Source organism: Pseudochaenichthys georgianus, chromosome 3 (genome assembly GCF_902827115.2).
Source record: "Pseudochaenichthys georgianus chromosome 3, fPseGeo1.2, whole genome shotgun sequence".
Classification (NCBI taxonomy): Eukaryota; Metazoa; Chordata; class Actinopteri; order Perciformes; family Channichthyidae; genus Pseudochaenichthys; species Pseudochaenichthys georgianus.
The window spans coordinates 15,419,959-15,447,721 of record NC_047505.1 but is presented as its reverse complement, the minus strand read 5'-3'; the positions used below and the strand labels follow the sequence as shown (position 1 = coordinate 15,447,721).

Genomic DNA, 27,763 nt, shown 5'->3' with positions numbered 1-27,763 from the left:
ATGTCAAAGGAAGTTTCTAATGAGCTGCAGAGATGCCAGGCTGCAGAGGAGGAGGGTGTTATACTGTATTCGCACATACATTCTTACTCTGTCTGTCTGTTTTTCTTTATTTAGATGTGGTGTTGAGCGTATTCCTGTGCGTGTGTGTGGTTGAGTGTTACTAAGAATGAATGTAATGTGAGTCTCTCGGGCGCAGCAGTCTCCTCCAGACTGTCCCCGGTGAGCACCGAGGGCTCTGATCCTTTCTGCAAGCCTGCTTTTGTGTAGACAAACTGTTGCCTCTCAGGACATGTACACACACACACACACACACACACACACACACACACACACACACACACACACACACACACACATATACACACACACACACACACACACACACACACACACACACACACACACATGCAAGACTGATGAAAGAAGGAGACACTTCATCAAATGATTTAAAGGCAAAAAGTCCTGCACAGATATTGGGGAATTAAGGTTTTTGGCTAAAATGTTTGTTAATGAAAACGTATATATCAAGTTAAGCCAATTGTATCTACAGTATATACTCAATATAACAAACACACATTTCTCTCATGTGGCTTTACAATCTGTAAACCATACCACACCATCTGTGCAAAAACACCTTCAACAGATAATTAAATGAAAGAACCTTAAGGGAGAGCAACAGAAGAGAGATCCCATGTGTAATGTCAAGCTACCAAAAATCCATGTGACAGTGCTAACATAATGTAAAGCTAAATCCTGAGCAACTGAACCTCCTCCTATCTGGACTATAATTATTTAATTCTGAAGTTAAAGGGATCTCAACTTTACTTAGCTAACCCTTTTCATACTCATTTCATGTATGTGCATTAAGAGTTTAGAGCCATGCTCGCAGCTAGGTTAGCTGTCATGCTTTGAGTTAAATGCTAATCTCAGCATGCTAACACCCTTATAATGAAAAGGATTTATATCTGTTTGTTTAAAAAATAAATGTATTTCTATTTTCTACAGTCAATCTAATGAAAAGAGCCAAAACCAATAATATGTTTAGTCAACTCTCAATATTTCCTGTCTGTGGTTGCATCCCAATGGCCATTGGTTCCCACTTAAGACGTTTGTCTTTAAAAACACCTCACAGATATATAGGTTGTGTTTACAAAGGGTCATTTATATCCTAAACAGCTGACATTGTAGTTTTTATAAAACTTTACTCAAGCGAAATAAATAATGTGTTTGTTGTGGTTGTATTTGTCTGACACTTGCCTCAGACACAAAGGGAATATCCAAAATATAATACAAGCAAACTAACTAACAACGGAGATCTGTGGCACTGAGGAATAAGATATGAATTCTTTGATTCAAACACAATACTTGCTAGTAGAGACTTTCAATGTTGGTTTTAGTCTTTTCATTCTTCTCATGTGAATACCACCAGCTGTATCCTCCAACAGGGACTACAGAGGACTTGTCTCCTTGTGTCTCTGATCTGTCACGTCTGTCTTCTCTGTATGTCTCCTTCACACTCTTTCCTTCAAGTACAAGTACAAATATGAAGGTTTGTGATCAGCGTGGGGGGAATCAGTTTGACTTCGCTTAAAAGCTGTGCAACTAAGAACAAAGCTTCACTATAGACTGAAACTGTGTGTGTGTGTGTGTGTGTGTGTGTGTGTGTGTGTGTGTGTGTGTGTGTGTGTGTGTGTGTGTGTGTGTGTGTGTGTGTGTGTGTGTGTGTGTGTGTGTGTGTGTGTGTGTGTGTGTGTGTGTGTGTGTGTGTGTGTGTGTGTGTGTGTGTGTGTGTGTGTGTGTGTGTGTGTGTGTGTGTGTGTGTGTGTGTGTGTGTGTGTGTGTGTGTGTGTGTGTGTGTGTGTGTGTGTGTGTGTGTGTGTGTGTGTGTGTGTGTGTGTGTGTGTGTGTGTGTGTTTGCAGGTGTCCATTGCGACAGTGTTTGTGAGGAGGGACGCTGGGGACCAAACTGCTCCTACAGCTGCACCTGTGAGAACGGAGGCTCCTGCTCCCCGGAGGACGGCACCTGTGTGTGCGCTTCGGGCTACCGTGGCACCAACTGCAGAAGGGGTAAGACACATTTGTAATTCCTTAAGAGAGCTTAAAAAAACATACTAGTATTTAAATTAATTTTTCACATTAAAGTCTGTTAAAAGGAAAACTGACAAAATGATGAAGTAATCATTTCTCTTTATTCATTAGAATATTATATGCTCAATTACAGGTAGAGAAGGAAATCTTAAAATGTAATATGCTAAATGTAATGTGTCACTGAGCTGAAAAAAGCATTTTCCAGAGTTTGAAGCTTCTACACCAGGGGTCTCCAACCTTTCTTCATCTGAGAGCTACTTTGAAAAAATGAAAGTGGCCAAGAGCTACTTGCATCACATCGCTTACATTTATTCACATAGCGCTCATCAGTTTAATTAAGCTATACTTTTGTACACGTGTGAAATTGCAATACCTCAAGCTTATCACAAATCTTAACTTCACATCAAGGTCCAAGAAAACGAAAATGTCTCACATATTATTATGGCCCACATAGTGAGTACTTCACTGAGAATTCACATAAATGTCCTTAATCACCACCTGACGAGCATCTTATGGCACTTATGGTCAAATAAGTGCATTCACTCTTTGTTACAGTCAGTGAGAGGACTGGCGCTGCATGGAGTCCACCATAGGTGTATGCTGAGGTGTAGCCACTTAGGTTCACTCTAATAGAGTCATGTACATGTTCATCAGTCAGCCTTGTTCTGTATTTAGATTGCATTCATGCCAGCAAAAGCTGCTTCACAAAGGTCTGTAGAACAGAACCAAACAAAGCAGACTTGTTCAGTGCTGCTTGGTGAATGTTCTTATAGTTTTCTGGGTCTTCAAGGCTCCAGAAATGTTGTGAGTTTTGCTGAGACTTCAGCTGAGCATGATTTTGGAGATTTATAACCTCAGTTCATCCATCTTTTTCATCTTCTTTTTCGTCTTGACATGACATTTTAAACCATAATAAATCAACTGTAGGCCTCCATATATCTGTGTGTGAAGTTGTTCCATCCTCAAAAACAAAAAAATAATGCTTCTGCAGTCGAGCTGCAGCTTCTAGCCACGGTCTTCTGTTAAAAAAAAGGATACTGAATGTCCTGAATGAGGCATCACACACATGACTTGAGTCTGAACACAGCAGACAACAGGAGTATAACAACTAAAATAGTGCATGTGGGTGCACACTCACATTCTCTGTCTTACTGTTACATGAATCCCATGAATGTATGAGACTAAGTTAGCTTCATCATATCTCAATCAGTGATTAAGTGAATAATAAAGTTTCGATCGGTCACTGTCAGCCTGTCACTCATTATTTTCAGGGAGGGGGCGGGGTTTGGAGGAACGGAGGAGACGGTGATCGCGGAAGCTTTCCCCCTGCCTTCACAAACTTTAGTATTTATCAACTGAAAATAGCAAGAGGACATTCATACTCTGCAATCCAAGACTTGATTAAATCCACCAAAAACCTGACATGACGATAACGAGTGTTTTAAAAAAAACACAAATCCCTCCCTGTGTGTCTCTGAGCCGCAGCGACACGGCCCGCTCTGAATCAGGCCGTGTCGCTGCGGCTCAGAGACACCAACGCTGTTGGTTCTGGACTGGTGTTGCTGGATAAAGCAGACTGCTCCATGTGTGCATGGTGTCGCTGTGCCGCTGTCACGTCTGTTCCTTGATCTCTGCGTCACCGACCAATTTGATATTCGTGTGACAGAAAACATTCTAAAATAAAAAACCGTTATTGTCCAGCGGCGGCCGAAAAATCAAGAAACAACCTCACTACGCTATAATCGATAATCGAGCGGCGAGCTACTGAAAAGCTGCCCGCGAGCTACCGGTAGCTCGCGATCGACGTGTTGGAGACCCCTGTTCTACACTTTTAAGATATTCCTGCTCAATTAAATGTCATACTAATGGTCCCATCTGACAGGGAATTTGGTTAAAGGCCGTCTTATGATCAAAAGCTTGATGGTTATAAGTAAAAGTTGCAGATGCTCCTTTTGTATTTAAATGTGATTAGGTTTCCAGTATTTGCCAAAGTCTCAGCATTCTTCTTTATCTTGCCTTTAATGATGGATTGTTTCTTGTATGTTGTTACGTTATCACCATCTGTAGGTCATTGAAAAAGAATAGAGCCAGTGGCAGGAATGTTTATCACATGACCCAAACGTTCACTAGAACAAAACAAAAAACCAACGTGAAAATGTGTTTCATAGTGCCAATAGTGCTCACAAACTCTCTTTTATATTGCAAGATCCTAATCTGCAATACAACCAAAAATTGCAGCCAACTGATTAACAGCTGAGAAATCAAACGTTATAGAGAAAAGCGAGAAATCCTCCCAAATTGGTTAATAAAGTACCTAAAAACAGTTGTAACTAACAAACACGCTTGTTAATTAGCAACAAAAACCTGTAATCAATCAACTTCAACATTAAGAATCTCTTTGAGAAATGTTTATCTCTCTTCATTCTTTTTTATTAGCAAAGATGGAATGGAAAACATTTAGGTTGGTCATGTCCTTGACCTAACTATACTCATAAAGAAAACTATTATTTCATTTTTGCATTTACATGTAGATCGACTGCATTTATCACAAATTAAAATGGTGCATTCATGTGCTCCTCAGAAAGACTCAACAATGCTATGGTTTGCTACTAGCTGCATTTTGTTTGAACAAAACCCATGGTATAACAAGCTAAACATCCTGCAATCTTCTAGCATATTTCCCATCTCCATGTTATTTAGAATATTGTATGGGTGGATAATGCAGTAGAAATTCTTTGTTTTCAGATAAGTCACCGTGTTTTTTCAGCAACCAGCAAGAGCCTAGTGAGAAACGAATGCGTCATCATGTCTAAAAAGGGTTTATGTTAAATCTGAAGAATTCGGGGACCATCAATCAATGATTGTAGAATCTGCTTAAAATAGAGCCTACCTGTTGATGTTGCTTGCAGTGAGCTGCTGATACGTACACAACACACACCAGTTGTTCATCAGCCTCTCTCTGCATCAGAGTGATACATTTAAGGGCTCTGGGTTCACAGTTTAGGCAATTATCTTAATTAGGAAAATCCTGTAGTGTGAAGGAGGCGGTGGACCAGCCTGCACCGGCTTGGCTCACCACTTAGAGTAACATCAATTAAAACAAATGAAAGGCCTCAGGAGGATACACGGCGGAAGTGAAAACAAAGAAAAGCTAACTCTGCCAACAGGTTGACAGCGGAGAGGAGACAGCAGCCACGTTTTCACACACACACACACACACACACACACAAATATACAGATATGGTGGACAGTAATAAGCTTTCGCATATGTGGGGTTTAGTTTAAATTGAGACTAGGTGGACCATGAAATCTATATTAAAATGATCAGCGAACTAATCAGAAGTTCTCTTTACACTCTGGAATTGACTTTTCTCTCACACACATACATAGACATCTTTGTAACAGTGGTGTGTGTGTTTTCCTGCAGCCTGTTCCCCTGGTTTCTACGGACATCGTTGCAGCCAGTCGTGCCCTCAGTGTATCCATAGCGACGGGGCGTGCCACCATGTCAACGGCCACTGTGAATGTCTCTCTGGCTTCTTTGGCTCCCTCTGTAATCAAGGTCAGTCTAGTTTTACATTTGCGTATCATCCCAACAAAGATTACCCTGTGTCTGTTTAAAGCTGGAGTACAGAGCGTATGTCCTCTCGCCCTCTGGAAGTGTGAGAATCACTCTATAGGAGAGATCGTAGTAAAGAGCAGCGGAGCACGGCTAATGCTATTTTTCTGAAGTGGATGATCCAGATAAAAACAAAGCGATCAGAGGAAGTATTAAAGTAAAAGAACATTTCACTGGAATTCTTGAAAAGAGCGGGGGAGATGCAGTGAGCTCACCTGGAGGCACAGGTGAGGCACACAAGAATGTAACAGTCTTTCATTTGTATGTAAACGTCCTGCACTTGTTACATTGTTGTATGCATGCAATTAGAAAGAGGATGTTTTTCACTCCTCATTAATTAAAAAAATGATAGAATTAACCTTGATTGACTGAAAATAGTTAAATAATTGTAATAAAAATGTGCACAATATGGGCAGTCGTACAGCTCTCTTGTTACAGTTAGCAGCCCATATACCTGTGCTTGGTCCCCATGCGGAGGACCCGGGTTCAAATCCGTCTGGGACCATTTGCAGCGTCTCATCCCCTCTGTCGCCCCGTTTTACTCTGTGACTTCATTCAAGGCACTAGTTTAGTATGGAACTTTAATAATTGTGTGGGTCTTTTGAGAGGAAGATTATAAAGAAAAGCTGGCTAAGATATCCTTGATTCTGGTTTAGGTCAAGTGTCAAAAACTCTAAAACCTACATTTCCATGAATGCAATTCTGATAGTGTCTTTCATTATAGGAAATAGGAAATCCCTTGTTTGTTTGTCTAAAGAACCCTGCACCCTGTATGGACTGGTTATTAAAAAGGGTTTAAAGCATTGGTCCGACACCACTGTGAGACACTTCCACCCACATCAAAATGTACCCAAAGTATTTGACCGACTGTTGCCACCGTATTTTTAGACCCATCTCAAACAATGTCACATGTGATAAGCCTGTTGGGTGGCTGTGTGGGTCTGTGGGAGTGACAGAGTATAAGAACATAGGAGTCAGAGATGCCCTGGCTTCAGGTCAAGCTCCAAAAACAATCAATCTTACATTTCCCAGAATGCACTTCTGATAGTGTCTTTAATAATGGTATCCTTTGCTGATAGATGCCGGAATCTTTAAACCTCAAACTTTTTGCTGTAATGTAACAATTCTATTTGTAGTCTCCAACCCCAAAAGACTGTGAGACACTTCCACCCAAAACAAATTGACAAAGGATTTGACAGATTGTGGAAACTGTATATTTAGACCCATCTCACACAATGTTGCATGGAATAAGCATGTCAGATGGTTTCATGCTGTGTGTCAGCATATTCTCCATACCGATATTATTATCGTTTGGTTCTTGCGTCAGTAGGAGAATTCCCAGGAAGTTGCTGCTAGATTTAACTTCATTTGACGCGGTTTCGTAGGTTTTTTGGAACCAGACAGAAAACAGTGCTATACTGTTTCAGATTCTTGATATCCCCATTCAAACAACCTCTTTTTGTAGTAAAACGTTGAATCTCTTATTAACTTTAGGTTAGTTTTAAAACCCTGCACACAAAGCAAAGCCCTTGAATGTCTGCGTTTGATTAGAAGTATAGGTAATGAAAGAGAAATCGAAACCTTTGGCTCATTCTTTGTCCCCCTTTCAACAACTTCTTGCACCTCTTCATTTTATCGGAATAATCTTTTTGTCGGCTCCTCCTGTACATCATTATTTCAGTATGCTTCGGCTCACGCAGGTTAAACAGGTGTTAATTCTCCTACGAAGGCAGTTGGCTCAGGATCCGTTGCCAAGTCGAATTTTAAGTAGAGGCGGTGCAGTAGTGTGCTGTGAAAAATTCATCATCATTAAACATGAAGACGGCCTTAGTCATGCCCTGTCCTACATTAGCCATTCTGCTGGCCACTGCATTTTTGAGCAGGCCCATAGATAACTGGGCGAGCCTTGATAAATCAGACGTCTGGCGCGGGGGCTTCTAACCGCCTGAAGAGCCTGTCCTGCTGGACGTGTGAGAAACGTTGGTACCAGCTAATGATGTTATTGACTGGCGTAGGAGTGAAATTAGACATCATGGGTTTTCTCTGCTTTAATCAAGAGATCACATTTATTTTTTAAGTGGAAACTGTCCAAAATGTAACTTTTGTATAAAAGATATATCCTCATAAGAACAATACATTGTTCTCTGTCTCATCCGAACCACCAACATAAACCTTAAAGAGGCCCTCTTGTGCTTTTTGGGGTTTCCCTTTCCTGGTGTTTTTGTGCATGTGAATGGTCTGCAAAGGCTAAAATCCCAAAGTTCCCTCCAGGGGAAGTTTCTCTCCCATTATCAGATTTCTTTTTCAAAAACCTACTTCTTCGGTGGCTATAAGGGCAGCAATGAAACACACCATATATGTTTACCCTAAACCACATGAAATAATGGTTTCATATCTGCATATAACCCTTATTAGTGGTACCCGTTCACACTATGAACACTTCCTTATCTGTAAATTATATTTGATATATTGTTCGGTGTTGTTAGTTTCTTCTATTTGAATATAATGTCCTCCTTCTATACTCCTTGAGAAATATTGTATTAGTTTAATGGTTTTTCAATCAATATTAAGGTGCAAATTCTATCTAAAGAAATCATACTAGAAGGTTGTTTCTTGGCCAAAACAAGGTGCCTCCGAATACAACATATGCATACAGTGTAAAAAAACGTACACAATGCTGCTTCAATGTTATAATTGTAGGCTGATACAGATTTATTATATAGAACCATTAACTGTATGTCAGATATGCACTCACTGACACATATTCGGTAATAAGTGCAGCGACACATCATGCTGTAATGGCCATAGCACATTGGATTTTAAAGTTGATGGATGATTGATGGCTTTCTTCCTCGATCTTTACCACCTGTAGAGTAAAACATTTAAACATTTAAAACATTTAAAGCTTGGCACTGGCCATCTGTCTAACGCTGTCAGAATAATTTGATGCAAGACTTGGACCAGCTGTGAAGTTATTTAGAGACCTGTAGACCATGCTCCATGATGGTGCTCCATTGGTTCTAACAAAAGCAGATTACCCAACACATACGCTGAAAACATTTTCGGGCTTATATATAGACATTTTTATTGATTGGGATAAACCCCTTGAGATGCACCATCTCGTTTTCAAAGGGGTCCCGACAACAGCAACAACTTACAGACATAAACAAAAAGACAAGATGCAAAACATGACACACAAGACAAACCACATACAGTCTGTTAAGTAAAATTCAAGCAATGCATACAATCATTACAATTTGAGACAGTCAAGCAAATCAGTTTCATCAATATCAGTTTCATTAATAACAAGTACAGAGTAGACCAGTTGAAAGTGAGATGACAATGCATGTTTAAACATACCATTACCCAATGATGCAAAAGATCTAATGGCAGCAGGTAAAGTATTCCAGTCTGTTGGGCTTTGAACATGAACGCTCTTCTGCCAATCCATTTTTTTGCAGAGGGGACAGAGAAATAAATCTGAACAGAATGTCTAACTTGATGATTTGGTGAGTAAGGTACAAAATACTGTTTTAAATAAGGGGGATAGTTAAGATAAATGCATTTAAATATCAGCTGAAGCCAATGCGTGTGTCTTCTTACATTTAAAGAAGGCCATTTAAGTTGGTTATACATTGTGCAGTGATGTGTACGAAAAGGACAACCAAGAACAAATCTGCATAGTCTATTGTAGGCTATGTTGAGTGGAGCAAGATCTGATTTATGTGCATTTTGGTAGACAACATCACAATAGTCCATAATCGGAAGAATAAGTTGAGAAGCAATTCTCTTTCGGACACTGAGCGTAAAACAATTGCGAGAGCGGTGTAAAACACCGATTCCGTAATTGACTTTTTGTATTACATGCTTTATATGTAGTTTAAATGAAAGTTCAGAGTCTAGCCATACACCAAGATATTTAAAGCTATCAACTTTATGCAGAGAAGTGCCATCCTTACATGTTATTACTACATTAGGTTTTGATTTGAGCTTCTGCCTGGTACCAAAGACCATGGTATAAGATGTTGTTTTGTTAAGCAGTAGTTTATTGTGTGATAGCCAGTCCTGTAAGATATTAAAATCCGATTGAAGAGAGATCTGAATTTGTGACAAATCTGATTTGGATGTATATATAACAGTGTCATCAGCATAAAGGTGAGTACAACAATTAATGAGACAAGAAGATAAATCATTTGTGTAAATAGAGAACAGAAGTGGTTTTGCGTTTGAGCCCTTTGTTTGCTGTGTGGCAAAGAGTAACACGGATTTCTCTTACAGCTTCGAAAGGCTTCCGTGTTTTGGGAGCATTACAGTCTTTAAAGTTATTACATTACAGTTTTGCCTGAGCGGACTGACTTCCTGCTGCACACATGAATGCTGCGAAATTATTTCACTTTAGCAGAAACCTTCTTAGCTCATTAGCTCCCCTAGCTTGTAGCTCTTCAAGACCTTTTTATTTACATCAATTTCTTACATTTTTTCAACACAGTCCTTTTAAAGTGTTGTTATGATACTGAGTAGTTTGTTCTGCAGAAAAGTAGTTTGTATTGATTGAACTGCTGTTCCGACTCACCATTCGTCTTCATTTTTGTCTTTATCTTGTTTTCCCAACTTTCTATAGGCAATATTATCCAGAACTCACCATGTTACTTTAGCTCAGTTTTTGCTTACGGTCTTCGATTTACTTAATTTTATCTTTAAACTAACATTTACTCTATATAACATTTGCACCAATTGAACATATACATCCCTCCAAAAGTTGTCGAAATATTTAGCTTTGGACCAAAGTTTTGTCCACACTTGATGACATCCCCAGAAACTGAAGCTAATTGTGTGCTCAGTGAACAGAAGCTCATCAGGGATCTGCCGAACGGTCCCTCTCCTGCTAATTATTTTAGCTAAACGTGGTTTTCTTCATGTGCGCATATGTACGTTTATTCCTTTGATCCAAACTTTACAGACACTAGTCATACATTGGGTACTGTTACATAAGTTTAGGGACATCATTAAAGCTTTCATAGTGATCTTTATTGCTCTGATATTCCCGGGTAAAGAATTCCCTCGTGGGTTTTATTATTCCAGTAAAAAGAAATATCCATGGCTCGCTAATGGCTATTGTAAACATAGACACGAGAACCTGTTAATTAAGTCTATATTATGTGTAACAGGTAGAAATTGTAGTAAAATGCAAATGAGTGAAGAACAGAAATGTAATATCATGAATATCTATATAGCTCATGTATGTATAATTGATCTTAACTAAATATGAACATGAGGAAGTAGCACACAATTGCAAATTGCAATGCATCTTTGGTGTTTAATGAAGATGACTAAAGTATATGCATCTTTATTTGTGTCCTAATTATGCAAATACTCATTAAACATTTAAATGTGTAGTGTTAGGAGGTTACGTCAGGTTAAAAACCAGCACTTAATATTTTAACATTTTAAGAATGTTGAACATTTCACATGATAGTTCCAAAGCCTCTTTCTCTCCTTCCCTCAGAATAACACCTGGGAGCTTATATATATATATATATGCTAATAAAATGTACTTTAATTTAATAAACTCACAAATGTATGTTAAACCCAAAGTCTACATTGATGTTTAACATTCAGTAGTGGGAGTATGTTCTCTCATTTTAATTGGCAATTTTCCAAAAACCCCAGAGCAGGCTGACAAATGACCAGGTTTGTCTAACGCTAACGTCATTTAGAGATCTGAATATAAAATAAAGTTGAATTATTACATCCTTAAGCATTCAGGATGTGCATTCCCTAAAATGATTAACTGTAAAACAATCTTCCTCCAGCTTCTTTTTATGCACGTGGCATGAGAACATTTTTCTCGACCTTGTACTGTTTTCTGCAGACGCTTATCACATTCGAAACAATCAGCAGTGATGATTCAATTCAGACTGTTTAGTCTAAGTACGTATGTTTCAAAGCAATTTGCAATCAGGCAGCGAATTGAAAACACATTTCTCATTGGAAGAGAAGGTCAGTTATTAATGCTTCCTGTTGAATGAGTGTGGCACTTCTGAAAAGAGACATTTCATTTAATCCTATTTTCCCTTCAATTCTGTACAGTTTCTGTTTTAATATGTTCCATATTTTATTTGTTTTGTCCTTCCCCCACTTTATGAGAGTTTGACAAATATGAATTGAAATATTTTATATATTTTATGAAAATGTAAAATAATTGAATCATCACATTTTTTATGTTGTAGTAACCCCTTGTGCAATTAATCGAGATGGCTAGAGTGAGATTAATGCTGTTCAACTGATACTAATCACCTTCTTTGTTGGGGTGTTGTGGAATATGATACAAAGTAAATAACATGATTATAAGAAATGCAGAGATAAATAAAATGAGGAGGAGGAGGAGGAGGAGTAGTAGTAGTAGTAGTAGTAATAATAGGAGTAGTAGTAGTAGTAGTAGTAGCCGTGGTGTAGTGTGGATTTTTTTACTGGGTGGACGGGGAGACACTATGGGCGCGCTCGTGAACTGTCAACTGGGGGGGGGGGGGGGTACACTGTGTGTGGACCTCTGTGTCGCCTGTCAGCGCATTACATGATGCCGTTTAGACAATATAATAATAAAGGGCGGTGCCGGCCGTCAGCAAACCGATCCGGTCTTTCTGCGCGACTGTCACTCAAATGCGGGACATAGTCTCAATTTGTGGGACGCGCGACAAATAATGAAAATGCACACACACATACACACGCGCACACACACACACTTCAAATCAAGTTGCATAAATGCTTGAGCTACGTTTTTATTATAATTACTGTGAAATCTGAATTATGTTTTCGTCATTATTACAACAAATACACACTTGCAACTGATAAGACTTTTATTTATTAGACTATTAAAAAAATCATGCTTCAAATAAGTGGGGGTACGGCGTACCCCCGCGTCCAACGCCCACTACACCACTGAGTAGTAGTAATGAAACACATAATAAGTCTTAAATTCCCTTCTCGGATCAACATGTCAAAGCTCTACCCACCACCACGAAAGAGAGTGACCTACAGTAAGGATGCCTGTAATGTAATAATGATTTACACCAAGCCATTATTTGCGTATACACATTCATGTTCCCCAGAGGTTGAATCCCAATGACTTTGATGATCCTCTGACTTTTCCTATAGCAACACCATGAGATCTAGTTGTGTGGATTTGGTGAAATCTGATGGATGTATTGCAATTCAAATTTCATACACAAATGTTTTCACTCAGGATGAATTTAAATAATTGTTGTTCATTTTACCAATAGGCTACGTTGGTTTACAACTGAACCTGTAAAACGAATGACTAATGAAGCTATCGTGTTACAGGGCTCTCAAGTTTTGAACAGAGTTCAGAGTGAGATTTTGGCAGCGGCGGGGCTTTGGGTGGGGACGGTGGTCTTATCTGCTGATGAAACTCTCCAATTGGCTGGCAAAAGTTTGTTGTTGTTTTGTGTCAGTTTTACGTCGCCACATCCATTCCCATTTTTCATCATTGTTCCACAATGTTTATCATCATGAAATTAATATCTATATATTTTATACTATACTGCTTACCGTTTTCATACTTTATATATCTTAGCATATTCATACACACTGTTCATACTGCTCACAGGCTGATATCTAGTGTATTCATACCCCACTGTTTATTCATCATTCAATTCATTCTATATTTTATTCTGTAGATGGTGTTCATTACTTTCCACTTCACTGCTTGTTGCACCTGGTTAGAAGCTAAACTGCATGTCGTTGTCTCAGTACCTGTAATACGTGCAATAACAATAAAGTTTCTCTTTAAGTTAAACCAAATCATTAAAATAAAATCTAATGTAATGATTTGGTTTAACCTTATTTATTGAATACATCATTTAAAATGGCAAGATTAAATCAAATTACATCCATGTTGTACACATCATAAAGCTTAAAGTGGCAGCTAAAGAGTTAACACAGCAGCAGGTCTGTTCAATTCATGCTCATGAAGCTTCATGTGTGCGGATCTGAAGGGACTGATCATTTGTAGCCTGTCACCTATCAGTTTTGCAAACATTAAGAGGGAGGAGCATTTCTAATTATGGAACCCAGTCACTGGTGTGGTTCATCATCATGACTGAATTAACAAACCTATATAAAGCAATGGAGATCACCTTTGTCTACAGTGGGTAAAATGGAATGTGTGGTGCTTACACTGCGTGATGGACAGGGAGACATCACTGTAAGAGTCTCACAAGACATTTCCCAAAGACTACAAAATGGTGAGTAAACAACTAAATTGCATTCCAACAATCTGGATATGATTTTAAATGATGTAAATTATTTTTCAGATAACAGTTTAGCAGCTGCACTTATGCAGCAAGCACGGGCTGCAACAAATGCACAAGGTAATCTATCATTTAAATCAAAAATGGTATTGTCTTTTAATGCAAATCAAACAAATGACATATTCATGTTTATTGTAAACAAATATTTAATTTTCTCTCAATCACAGTCCCTTTAGATCATGTCATTCTCCATACAATACATGTGGGATTTCTATTGCATCCACTTCATCTGCAACGAAAAACGCCAACGCAATTTCCGCCATTGCAAACCCAGCCAGTCAAGCCGACTCCGAGTCCGAGCTGTCCGACTTAAGACGAGCATTTTGACACCTCCCCCGGCTGCGATCGGCTACTCTCGTCTACTTTCGAGGCGAGCCGCAATGTGTCTCAAACAAGCCTAGTTTGTTTACAAAATTGCGGCGCAACTTGGTGGGCGGTACCCTGGAAAGAAATCTCTGCGTGAGAAATACAAGGTGTGGCGTGTGAATGGAGTGGAATGCGTGTGTCTCACGCCAAATGCGTGAGACTTGAGAGCCCTATATTGTAACACAAGTATATATACTAACAAGTATATATACTAACACTGTTAGTATATATACTTGTGTTACAATATAGATACATGTTAGCATTTTATATGCTAAAAATCTCCATTTTAGCATGCTTCCCCTCAAAAAGGAAGATAGATGTAGAAGAAGAAGTGAACCGTGAACTAACCCTAACCCTTTGGTTCAAAGTCCAAGTCCCTACAGACTGAACTACTGCTGCCCAACATATGGTTCAGTACTTTGGGTTAATTGCAAATAAGCAAGCATGTCAACATGTTTACTTTAATGGGGGCCATTTTAGCATTATATCTGCAAAAAACCTGTATCTCAGCATGCTATCATGAGTTAGCATGTAGCTCAAGTACAGCAATGTAGAGCTGTTAGCATGGCTGTGGATTTGTTTATTCAAGTTCCACTTCTTCACTTTCCATCATCATTCCGCTATTTTTGACATCGACAATTAATAATGAATCAGTTTATAATGTGTCAGGCTGACTGATGGTATTGCTCTTTCTGATGACATATTCTTTTTAATCAAAATCATGACTTTCTTTTTAGCAAATACATAATTCACTATTTATCACTACAAGTAAGTCTTATGTGGCATACTTGTCAGAAGATATTAGAACATGGCCGCCAGTGTAATTTCATTTTTGTGCTGACAACATTGTATTATACAGAGTATATTGTAAGTAACCCAGTACATCTACAGTACCCACTGTAGATGTAATGTACAATTGTATGGGTAAGGGAACACTTTCTGATACCTTATTCTTCTACTCCACTACATTTCATAGAGAAACATTTTACTTTTTACTAAACTATATATTTTTTGTAACTTAAATAGAAGAGAATATAAGGAAATAAACATAATAATAAGAAAACAATTATGATGCATCATTATAGGTATGATAAAACTTGATTGATACTTGGGGGGAAATCACAAGCTATCCTGCAGTAAACATAGTACAAAATAAATGTTTTAAACTTTACCAGCTGCAACATTATAATCCAATGATATGATATACAATATATAAGTCAGAAAAAGGCCGTTCTGCATAACGAGTACTTTTTTTTGTGCTTTAAGTACATTTTGATGCCAATGTTTTTTCTACTTCTACTTAAGTAGGATTTGTTGTATTTCTTTTACCTGTCTCAAAGAATTTTTACAATACGGTAAAGCTTCGTTACAGAAGTAAAATATCTGACGACTTCTTCCACCAAATCAGCCTGGGGCCTCATTTATAAAGCTTTGCGTAGGATTCACGTGGGAAGGTGGCTCACGTAGGACAAAGCAAATAAATACGCACACAAATATTCCGATTTATAAAACACTGCGCTCACACGTCCTACGCCGGTTGCCCTTTATAAATCACAATATTTGTTTTACTCTGCTCAGTAACACAGACGACCCTGAGCTGCACCAACAGGCTGTAAATCAGGTGGTCGAGTGGACTGATAACAATGCTCTTGAGATCAACACCAAGACAACTGAGGAAATCCTTTTTGGCTCACCATCTGACTCCCATAAAGTCCCCATTGTCATCCATACAGATGAGATCAAGCAGGGAGTTTCATACACATACTTGGGTGTAATGATTGACCATCTGCTGTCATGGAAGGACCACATTGAATATCTGTGCAAAAGGAAAGAATTTATTTTCTCCGCCGTCTAAGGTCTTTTGGCGCGAGCAGAGAAATTCTTCTGTTGTTCTTTACATCTGTGATCATGTCCATTCTGCAGTACTGCAATACTACCTGGTACAAATATCTGTCGGCAGCGTTAACATCAAAACTGTTCCACCTGTTAAAAATCTGCTCAAAGATGGTTGGTCAACCCCGTCAGAGACTCTATGACTGAACAGTGAATATGAACTGCTACCATCTAATCGGAGATACAGGGTCCCACCATTCAATAAAGTCAGACTGAAGCATCCTTTGTGCATCAGTCCATCCTCTCAATAAACACAGAGCTAAATCCCAGATCAGATGCACGCTGAAGGCTCTTCTCTGAGCAGCTTTTCTCTCACTGATTGTGCTGTTATGTTAAATGTTTGTTGTTTGTGTTTCATGTATTTGTGTATGCATATTTGTCTGTTGATGTTGGACCTGGAGCTGCTGTGACGCAAGTCAAATTTCAGACTTGATCTGACAAATAAAGTAATATCGTATCGTATATCGTACAATCAACTCGAAATGCGGCGCAGCTTTTGCGGGCTTCACGTAACGCCCATATTTGCCTATAAATAGTCAAAGAAACGCCCATTCATTCATTTTGACTGACTGCAGGAAGAAGATCGCAGGAAATGACGGCAGAACAGCTAAACACCGTGTCAGATTTTGGTTATTTTGGGGAGGTCGAGATAAATCATATTGTTTGGTGGATGCAGTTTGAACCAGAGTAGCAGCATGGAGGTCGGATCGTCACCAACATAAATAAATAAGTGGTCCGAAAAAAATACACATTGCCTTCCTCAGGCAGTGTGTATGTACCGGGGACAGGAGACCCCCCTTTGATGAGAGACTGTAAGAAATGATCGGGGAATCGCTCCGGAGTGGAGTCATGACGACTGGATCTGAATCATTGTTTTGTATTTGGTGGTTTGTGTTCCAGCTGTCGTCCCCCCCCCCCCCCCCTGTACAATTGACCAAATATGGTGTTCTTAGTTTCCATACCTCCTGTGTTTTACGAGCGACTTATCAAGTCTCGCAAACGGCATAAAACACGATTAAACATGATAGTATATAAAACCATGCTTGTATCTACAACCTATAGAAATGCAACACGGCGTCAGTAGACGTAATTCTGTCCTCCTGCTACCGCATCATTTATGAGAAAACATTTCATAACATTAACACTTCATATTCGAGGTGGTTTTAAATAACATATCCGTATTTATTTATTCCTCCAAGTTATGTTTTTGTGTGCACTGAGGAGTCTCAAACAGGCGTTTGTTTAATCATTTTAAGATTGGCTTTAATCAATTTGTGAAAATGAATTCTTCATATATGATAAATGAGAGGTAACATTTTATTTATGGTATTATTTCCACATATTTCTCTCCATTCTTCCTTCTGCCAACAGTTTCTAGTTCTCCCGTTTTTGTGCGTACCGCGTACGGATGGGTCAGAGTTTGTTTTTTATAAATGGCAAACATTGCGTAGAAATTGGCGTACGCCATCTTTTGAGCGTATATCCCTTCATAAATGAGGCCCCTGGTCATTATACTCACTCTATAGGATTGTGTGTGTCTCCCTGCCTGCAGTGTGTCCCAGTGGGAAGTACGGTGAAGCCTGTGCAGAGACGTGTGTGTGCACCAACAACGGCACGTGTAATCCCATCGACGGCTCCTGTCAGTGCTACCCGGGCTGGATCGGCGAGGACTGCTCCAAACGTGAGACACTACAAATAATCTCCATTCCTCTTTCACACTCACTCTCTTCTCCTTCTCACCTCAGCACTTATCGACCACTTCAGTTGATCACGAACTAAAGAGAGACAACTGGAGAAAAAAGAACTCAAGGCAATTACTCCATTGGCTCTGACATTAATTATCCATCTCGCATTGAGCAAAGCTGCCACAATCACCCACTCACTTGTGAAGCTAATGAAGGCACGGCCCGTTCTGATGTCTATTACAGAGGGAATTAAAGAGAGTTAAATGGAGTGCGTGGGCATTTGTTCATCTTCCCTTTTTTATTTGTCTCCCTTTGTGTGTGTTTTTGGCAGCGTGTTCTCAGGGCTCATGGGGTCCCGACTGCATCCACACATGCAACTGTCACAACGGAGCCCAGTGCAGCGCCACCGATGGGGAGTGTAACTGCAGCTCTGGATGGACGGGACTCTTCTGTACTCAGCGTGCGTTAAACACACACACACACACACACACACACACACACACACACACACACATGAAATAAGGGATACAGTGTCTTTTCCTTACCACTTTTCCTAAACCTCAGTGAAAACCATCATGGAGTTAAGGAAAGATGTGAAGGAGAATTCATCAAGACTTAGAAAAAGACAACTTCTGGACTAAAAAAAACCTGCACTTAAATTAGGCGCTGTAATTATGATGCACCAGCAGATGTTATTGCGGTGCATCTGCTTTGCGAACATTTTCCCTAAATGGACTATTAAAAGCGCATATACTGCAGATACTTTCCCCAGTGTGTTCTTATCATATTGTTTTATGCGGTCTTTATAAACGTGGACAACAGTGAAAAATATACTACTTCATTACCATGGTTTGAATTCAAATTTAAAAAAGGGAAATTAAAGTAAACGGTTGCTAGCGCTCTCCCTCAAGCCCCATTAATCTCATGAATCCCAATATGAAACTATTTAAAATAATTATACTTTATGCAATATAATCATTACTTGCAAGGGCTACGCATATACTACTGTGCACCATTCCAACATTAAACAAGTCCACGAAAGACCACTCAACTCAGGAAACACTGAAATGTTGACTTTAACGACAATATTCAGTGTATCGTTCAAAGTTCACATTTGGTTTGAGCACTTTGAATACATGTGGCATAAGTTGAAAAGATTGTTAATAAGGAATGTAACTTACGTGATCCGTGTTTTTGGGTCTCAATCTCTTTTTTTTACGTCAATGGCCAAGTGGTGCGTCACTTTAAATGCAAGGAATTATGGGGCAGCATTATCTTCTTTCCTTTCGCAAAGCATCATCCAAAGTATCCAATGCTACAGTAAGTAGATACTCATCCTATCACTGAGAGAATTTGAACAGCACTTACTGTATCAGGGCTAACACCCATGTCATTTCACTTCATTAGCAAACTTCCTAAGCTAATATCCTCTCGCACCTCCACCTCATGCAGTGTAGTCACAGAGGGCCCCGCTTTGAACATCTCAAACCTGCACCTCCATCTGGTGGCAGTTTGAAAAAACGACATGCCTGAAGACATTTCTTCCTACAGCTCCTTAAAGTCCTTCATTCTCTCCTTCTATCCCTACTTCCTTCTTTCCTTCAGTAGTTCAGTGCCACCATTTTATTACTGTACATAATAGTTCAAATAATTAGTAGCTTAAAGGTTTCCTTGAATTCAGGAAAAGTCATAATTGTATTTATCATACATGCATTAAATGCCAAGACGTCATGAAGTTGGGTCAAGATTCCTTAGGTTGCTTTCACACTTATTTCCAGTTCACTTGGTTCACACTTTTAAATGTTTCACCTTTTTCTGGACACTTTGTGGAGATGGTTGTTATCTGTAATTATACCCAGTTTTGATTTAATGTTATGCTACCATATTATCTAAACGTCTGAAAATAAATCAACCAAATGTGCTATCATGTAAGTATTTGTTAAACCATTGAATTGGAAAAAAGAAGAAGAAAGTATTTATAAGTATAAAGCGTCAAAACTAAACCTGGAACTCATTGTTTCCTATAGATGACGGTTAAAGATTTTTAAATGTGCATTCTTTTTCCCTCCACATTTGTTAGGTTGTTTAAAACCTGTGTGAACGTCGCGCTCCTTGACTAACTCTGCTTTAGTGATGTGTTTGCTTCACAAAGACAAACAACCACTTGGGTTTCTCCAGTGGTTTCGGACTGGGCTGGTTCCAAACTGCAGAGATGATCCATTGTGACGGAACGGATTATCCAATCACAGAAAAGATGCTCTCAAACACATCTCCAGATTCACGGCTCATCTCCAGCTGATGATGATCGGTGGATCGTGTCCTCTGTTTGACACCTGATGCACCGATCACCATAAGACCTGCTGTTGTTGTGTGTTGCTCTCCAGACTGTTCTGCAGGTTTCTACGGCTCTCAGTGTGCCGAGGTGTGCCGCTGTCAGAACGGGGCGGACTGCGAGCACATCAGCGGACAGTGCTCCTGCAGGACGGGCTTCATAGGACAGAGCTGCGAGCTAAGTGAGTGCCTGCACGTCCGTATTGTTGTTAAAGGAAGACCAGAGGTGCAGTCATTCCATCATCTTTAAATACAATAACCAAATGCTGTTTGGCATTGGTAACCCGTCTGTTCTGATTAGACTTTGGCCTTTCTAATCATTCTAATGGAATAAGCAATTATATCTTCTAAGGAGAGGCAAAACAAACGTTGTTCATGTACTGGTCAGTCTCAGATCTATTTTGCTCCCGGAGAAGTTGATAGAAAACATCCAGAAAAACCATTTAGGTGTTTATTTCACTAACTGTGTCTGTTTGCGTCTGATGATTTTTTTAAACGTCCACTAAAATTAGCATTAAATAATGCCTTGTTTGCATATTTAAATGTACATTCTCCAAAAACCTGTAGTACACACATATATTGACTGTCGGCTGGAAATCAACTTTGGAAATGTATATATCTATCTACCTATATTTTGATGTTTTTTATTGAACGGGAGTTTGTACTTATGTCAATCAAAACCTAAAAAACATGGAAATTATTTTAAAAAATGGTTTTCTGATTGACAGAGTGATGAAAAAAGATACATCCCATAAGTCTAAGATAAACAAAAATGTAATTTTGTCAAATGTTTCCAGATTTCTGCTCAGGGAATGTTTGCAAACTAGCACATATTATAAGATAATGCCTCATTTGCATTTTATCTATACATGATTTTTGCATCAATTCCTCGAACATTTTAGTCCACTTGTGATCAAGATATCAAATAACATAGACCCACTGCTACGTAAGGATAGTAGAAGAAACCTTGTGGAAATAAGAATAGAATTCTCTTTGTAATGAACATCTGCTATACTATACATTTTGACATGAGGAGGACATACGTGTAATATGTGTGCCCCCACCTGTACGATTTGAGGACATATTAAAGCTCTGCTCCTGCGTGCAGAGTGTCCTGCGGGGACGTTTGGGTACGGCTGCCAGCAGCTGTGTGAGTGCATGAACAACGCCACCTGTGACTACGTGACGGGAACCTGCTACTGCAGCATCGGCTTCAAAGGCATCCGCTGTGACCAGGGTGAGAGTACGGTCTCTGTACGGGGAGAAGTGTTTGATGCAGCCTCTTCTGTTTGATTCAGATGACAAATAAGGAACACAATCACAGGGGGACAGGACATTCATTATCTCAGACTGGAATACAGACATGTACAGTGTGTTTCTGTAAAGGTACTTATAGCTCTCGGGTGGACTGATGGAGTAACATGTCTGCACAATATTTGATCCATTATACAATTAGGTTTTTGTCCGTATAACTTTTTGAAGGCTCTGCACTGGCGATGTGGCCAAGGAGCCATTGACATGTCATCTGTCACATTTTTGTCAATTTTATATCTGAGGAACGCCTTAAGGGAATTTATTTGAAGAGGACATTTTATGCTAACGTTTTGGTTTATATTAGTATTTTGTGCCATGTGATATGTTTTAAAGCTTTAGTGTTCAAAAAGGTCTATTTGGTCATACTGCACCTCTTTTGAGATGCCTCGCCCCTTAGCAATGGGTTGGAGAGCGTGTGTGGGAGAGAAACTCCCTCTGGGGGAACTTTAGGATTTCAGCCTTTGCAGACCATTTACATGCACTAAAACCTATAACACACTACAGGAAAGAGAACACACCAATAAGCATAATAGGGCCCCTTTCAATTTGGCACCATCTTTCACTGGGACTTTAAGATGAACTGTTTAAAATGTGGTAACTCAAGAATTCACTTGCTATTAAGTGGATTTTACATTACTAATTGTTGACTATGTAAAGAAGAATTCATCATAATGAATTATATCAACACAGAGAAATAGTGGTCACAAGTTCAAAATGACCAACAGGGATATAATTGGGTTTAAGAAATTACAATGAATTGGCATGCAACCTTATAAGACCCCCATGTATAGCTTTGCAGACGAATACTTTGACGTGTAAGATTTGTAATGCAAAATACCTAGGTTTAGAGCCAGGAGCAACAATAGATTTATTTATTTTTAAATCAGTAATTTGTTAAAAGTTAGGACTCAACATCTAACATGAGGATTTGTTTGGAAACCCCGAGAGGCCAGTCAGGAAAATAATGAGTTCTTCTCTAAAATGTTTGCTCTCTTGTGTTCATGAGTTAATTTGAAAAAAGGGATTGCCAGGGTGATATTCTTTATTTATGTAATTGTTTATACACACAGGTAGAAAAGTTTTGCTGGAATAATTTGTCTGAGATGCTTATTTTATTCTTCTGTGAACCACTAGACCTGGTTCTAAATATTCCTTAAAACATTCATTGTTTCTTTAATACATGACAGCAATGTTCCAACAATGGCTAACAAACATATATGTGTATGGAGTTTATAGTGCATGGAGAAATGAAAGCTCACCTGTATTATGAACACCAAGTAGAGTTGCACTTTAACCTTTTGTGGCCCAAATAAGTATGGAAAACTAACACACACAAAAGCCTGCTAAAACAAAAGCAAACAAATGCAACATTTAGTTTTTAAATATTATCCTGACAAAACCCATTTTCACATAAACAGAGGAGAAAACTATTTAAATCAGACTTAAAAAAAGGCTCACCGTTTTTCTTCTCAATAACCTCCTAGGGCTTTGTAGGATTGATATAAGCTATAACTGTGTTATGTGTTAGTTGTATGAGTTTAGTTGTGTAAATGTGTAAAGACACCAATGTGAACCCCCTGTCCCTGTCTGCTCAGCGGCTCTGATGATGGAGGAGCTGAACCCCTACACCAAGATCAGCCCGGCCCTGGCGTCAGAGCGCCAGTCAGCCGGGGCCGTGCTGGGCATCATCTGCCTGCTGCTGCTCATCATGGCCATGCTGGGCCTGGTGGTGTGGTTCCGCTATCGGCAGAGAGAGAAGGGCCACCACGTGCCCAACGTCACCTACACCCCCGCCCTGCACATCAACTCCACCGACTACTCCCTCTCAGGTAAGCCGGCCGCAGCTCTGAGTGTTTATCTTCTTTCAGGTGCAGATTGGAAAACCTGAACATCGACTGGAACTGATTATTTTTCAACCAATCTTTTAGTATATCAAATGTCAAAAAGTCGATTGCTAAGGTGCAAGTGCTTTAAAATGTTTCTTTTATCTTTTAAGAGGCTAACATCAAATACATTATCTACATTTAAAGGGGAACACATCTTTAAAAGGAAAAAAATCTAAATGATAGGGAAAAAATCAGCAAGTGCTTAGCATGTGGTAATCAAATGATTGAACACGAATCAAGTCAATATTTCAGATCTACGCTATGAGACCATGAATGTGAGTGAAATCTGTGTAACCCTGAACCTTCTCTGACCATAAACAGGAATAAGCAGGAAAAACAAACCGCACTAACCCCTAAGTTCCCCCTTTGTATTCCAGTTGGACGTCCTTTCATTTCAACTTGCAGTTTTGTCCAGGACCACTGTGTGCATGTATATATGATGTTGTTGTGTAGAGGGGAGGATGAGAACATGTGCTGATGCTGTGCACTGTAGCAGGGCTGCAGTGCACAGGCCTGCTCTCCTCTCCAGACTCCTCTCCCAGTAACAGCTCTGCAGGCCGCTGCTTCTCCAACTCCAGCTACCGCACCCTGGGGCCCTGCACCTACGCCGCGCACTACGCCAAGCCCGGCAAGAGGTGCGCCGCCAAGGTGGGTCTCAGGACTCCCGCAGCATGTCCTCAGAGAAAATACATGTTGTTAGTTTGGGCTGGAGGATGCTGACAAGTATTCATAAAGCAATTTAATCGCTGTATATTTTAGATGTGAAGCCATTTGCATTTTGCTTTATGTACGATTTGGTGGTCATAGTCTCCTTATTAGACCCCCAGTTATATCTGTGTTTGCAGAGGTCAATTAGAAATACATCCTGGTGTTTTATTTTCTTAGTCTGATCTGAATAGACTTTTTTCCTGCGACCTCATTTGCAGCTTGGTTTATCTAGAGACACATAAAGGATTCATTCTAAGTTATAGCTTGCTAGCTATGGTTAGTAAAACATCTGCAAGTGACATCAAAATCCGGCAGAAATGAGAAACAGCTTTTGTCCGGGTGAAATCGGGGATGCATCGTCTTTAAAACGACTATGAATTTAGAGGATATCGATGGTTGTAAACCTTGTTTTTTCGCCAGTAAGCTTAAACTACATAGCAACAGTAACCAAGAGGGGCGAACCTAACCAAATGTACATTTTAAAATAAATAAGCTCCTCCTAAGAATTGTATCTACTGTATACATCTATTTCCTGTCACTCCATCCTGTTTCATTTACAAATAATTCGAGTACCATTTCTTTGGAGCACAATGTGTTTTGTTATTTCTTTAACAATGTTTCAGTGTGTGCTCTCTCTTTGTGCATTTCCCAGATGAAGTCAAAGAAGCGGCACAGGAACAGTGCTCCAGAGTGGGGGGCCTACTGTAACCTCAACGACCTGGGTCAGTATGACTTTGTTTTAGCCAGTTTCACGAGCAGATCTCCCACTCAATGGCAGCCATCTTGGCTATGTAGCTTAGTTGCGCACCTAGCAGTGGCGTGTTCCGACAACAAAGCGCTATACAAATAAAGGTTATTCATGTTATAAATGTTTCTATATTAAATAAACATTAATCGATACTGGTTTTGAAAAAGAAGCCACTATTCATTGTATTGGGTTAATAGCTCAGTCTGTTATGATTTGGTACAGAGAACAATGTGTTTCTAGCTAGGTAACAGCGGTGGTGGTCTCTTCTGGTAAGGGGGATTTGGGAACACTACCTGGTGAAATAAACACGCTGTGCACAACATAGCATTATACTAAGGATAGTATGCAAATGAAGACACAACATCTGACTTAATCCTTCTGTTGGCGAAATGTTTCCATACCACCAGGGAACCATTGTATAACCGTACAAATGTTGACTAAATAATCCAACAGAGTATTCAAGTTTTTGTCATAAATGTCCAACTTAAATTTCGAAGGTATTATTCGTTCACTTCAGAATGGATCTAATACTTCCTAAAATGTGTTTTTTAAGAACTGTTGTGGTCTTTTCGTTCTTTTGTTTTTTTCACCGTTGTGCACCTTCTCTGTGATTTCTGTGCAGGTGTTTACTGCATCGACCGGCGCTTCAGCTGCCATGTGGAGCCGCGCTACAGAGGTACAGTGCCAGGTGGACTGAGCCTGTGTGACCTCCTAAACTCTGGACTCCTCAGCCAATCCTCTTGCTCGAACAGTTCCCTTGGCCAATCATGGCCTGTGTTGCATTTTGTACCTCTGCCTCACGTCTCAGTTCCCTGTGTGGGCTGTGGATCGCTGCATGTGTTGTGTAACGGGAGATGAAACCGTCTACAGTCTGACAGTGCGGAGGGCTCAGTGTACAGGAGGGTTCCTTCGTGAACACAATGACACTTCACCACATGAAGTCAGGAAGACATGTGATGATCATGTCAGATTTTCTTCTCCCTCTTTGCCCTCATTAATCAGATTGTCTCCAACATTGTACCTGTCCAATAGTGAGCCACATGTTTTACACCAGGGAAGAAAAGCCTGATTGCTTCACTATTTGGCCTTAAATAAACTGATAAATAAAGGGCTTAGTATCTAAATCTGACAAATAATATTAACAGATGGCATAGAAATATTTATTTTTTACTAAATGCAAAATGTAATTTGATTTAAATGTACACATATATAATATGATAATTTATAGGAGAAAATACAATTTAGAAACAGAAAATAATCAGATTCTGAGCCCTCCAAAGTCCCTATTATCAAAGGCTTAAGAGAGGACATCATCCTCTCTTTTTTGGGCACATTTCAAGCTCTCCTCCACTCTGTTTTGAGATCAAAGGACCCTGAGGAGCGTCGGAGTCTGCTTTTTGTGCATGTTCAGGTCAATAATGTGGCCTTTTTGGCAGATGGTGCTAAAGGTGTGCAGCTGCTGCTCTGAGGAAAGATCAGGCTGAATTTACAATGGGCCTTAATGGAGACATGTTGAACGTTTTTGTCACTTCATGCCCTCAAGAGGCATTTTGTTTAATTTTTTTTTGCTTACATTTTTTTAATTGTTCAACGTAGGAGAGGTTTTCCTACAATTCAAGCATCAAATAATGTCCAAGGAGTGTAGGGTTTTGGAGTTATGGCAGGTTTAAAACGTTTTTCTGGGCGAATTTCAAGCTCTCCTGCACTCTGTTTTGAGATCAGAGCACTCTAGACTTAACGAGCTGCGCAATACGCACTAATGTTAAAATCTGAAAAAGGCCTCTTTACCAAGCTCCAAACTAAGTTCAATATCTCAAAAAGTGTAAAATAGGATTTTATAGCTGAAGGTCTTGTGATCATTTTAAAGTTGGAATGAAGTCTGTAGCTGAAAGTATGTGGAAGGAGTAGCATTTGGCGCAAGGTGTAGGAAAAGAGGATTTGAAGGTTCCTCCCATTGAGTTACATGTTAAAAAAAAGAGTTTAAAAAGGTGAATATTTTTGATATTTGAATGGTTTCTGTAGCTGAAAGTAGGCTGAAGTTATTCAACGGCAAAATATTGGTTGAAATAAGAAGAAGAAGAAGATTAATTAGTAACTAATTACAACACGTGCGTCCTACAACAGAGTCCTGCTGTTGAGAGGAGGTGCCGCATGAAGCCCCTCTCAGACCCTGTACCTTATTGACTTGATATTGTTGATATGTACCAACAAGAGCTCACCTGTGTGTTTGTGTCTCTGCAGGACGACCTCTTCCCCTCTGTGTGTGTCCCGTCTCTGCTGGGGTCTTCCTCCTGCTTTGACCCCCATCACTCCCAAAACTCACCCGGGGAATCTCTCCTTCACAATAACTGAATGCTGTGTTTTCCTTTCTCTTCCTGCAGCTGCTGTTTTAACCTGAACTCCTTTTGAATGTTGATGTTAGCCTTGCAATGTAACCTTTGTTGTCCAGCTATGTAATGACTCTAACATGTATTGTTTCCTAAAGGCTAAGAATGGTTGTTTTCTAGGTGTTTTACTGTGAAAACACCAAAACCAACCATGACTTCAGTTCAGTAGCCATGTTGACCATACAGCTACATTTTTGTCCAAAGACGTTGTTGAAATGTGTGACATGTCCCTTTACATCCTGAACACACACTTTCATTTATGTTTGACTCAATCCAACACACCGTCCTGCTGCCTCAAATACTCAAAAGAGTACCAAACATGGATTAATCCGCCGCTGAAAATAGTCCCAGACAAATGTTGTAATGTTGTATTTTTAGCTACTGATTTCTGATGAATGCAGTCACTTT

General features: G+C 39.5%; 1 protein-coding gene across 1 annotated transcript in view; it reads left to right on the top strand.

Annotated features, from left to right (window-relative positions):
* LOC117461155 (multiple epidermal growth factor-like domains protein 11) overlaps window positions 1-27,763 on the top strand; it is a 147,348-nt gene that overhangs the window by 115,728 nt on the left and 3,857 nt on the right. Inside the window, exons 14-23 of the mRNA XM_034102917.1 lie at window positions 1,921-2,067; window positions 5,516-5,650; window positions 17,849-17,977; window positions 18,313-18,441; window positions 20,366-20,494; window positions 21,421-21,549; window positions 23,222-23,455; window positions 24,006-24,160; window positions 24,873-24,942; window positions 25,591-25,644. Coding sequence (XP_033958808.1) covers window positions 1,921-2,067; window positions 5,516-5,650; window positions 17,849-17,977; window positions 18,313-18,441; window positions 20,366-20,494; window positions 21,421-21,549; window positions 23,222-23,455; window positions 24,006-24,160; window positions 24,873-24,942; window positions 25,591-25,644 — 1,311 coding nt within the window. The remainder of the gene's footprint in view (window positions 1-1,920; window positions 2,068-5,515; window positions 5,651-17,848; window positions 17,978-18,312; window positions 18,442-20,365; window positions 20,495-21,420; window positions 21,550-23,221; window positions 23,456-24,005; window positions 24,161-24,872; window positions 24,943-25,590; window positions 25,645-27,763) is intronic.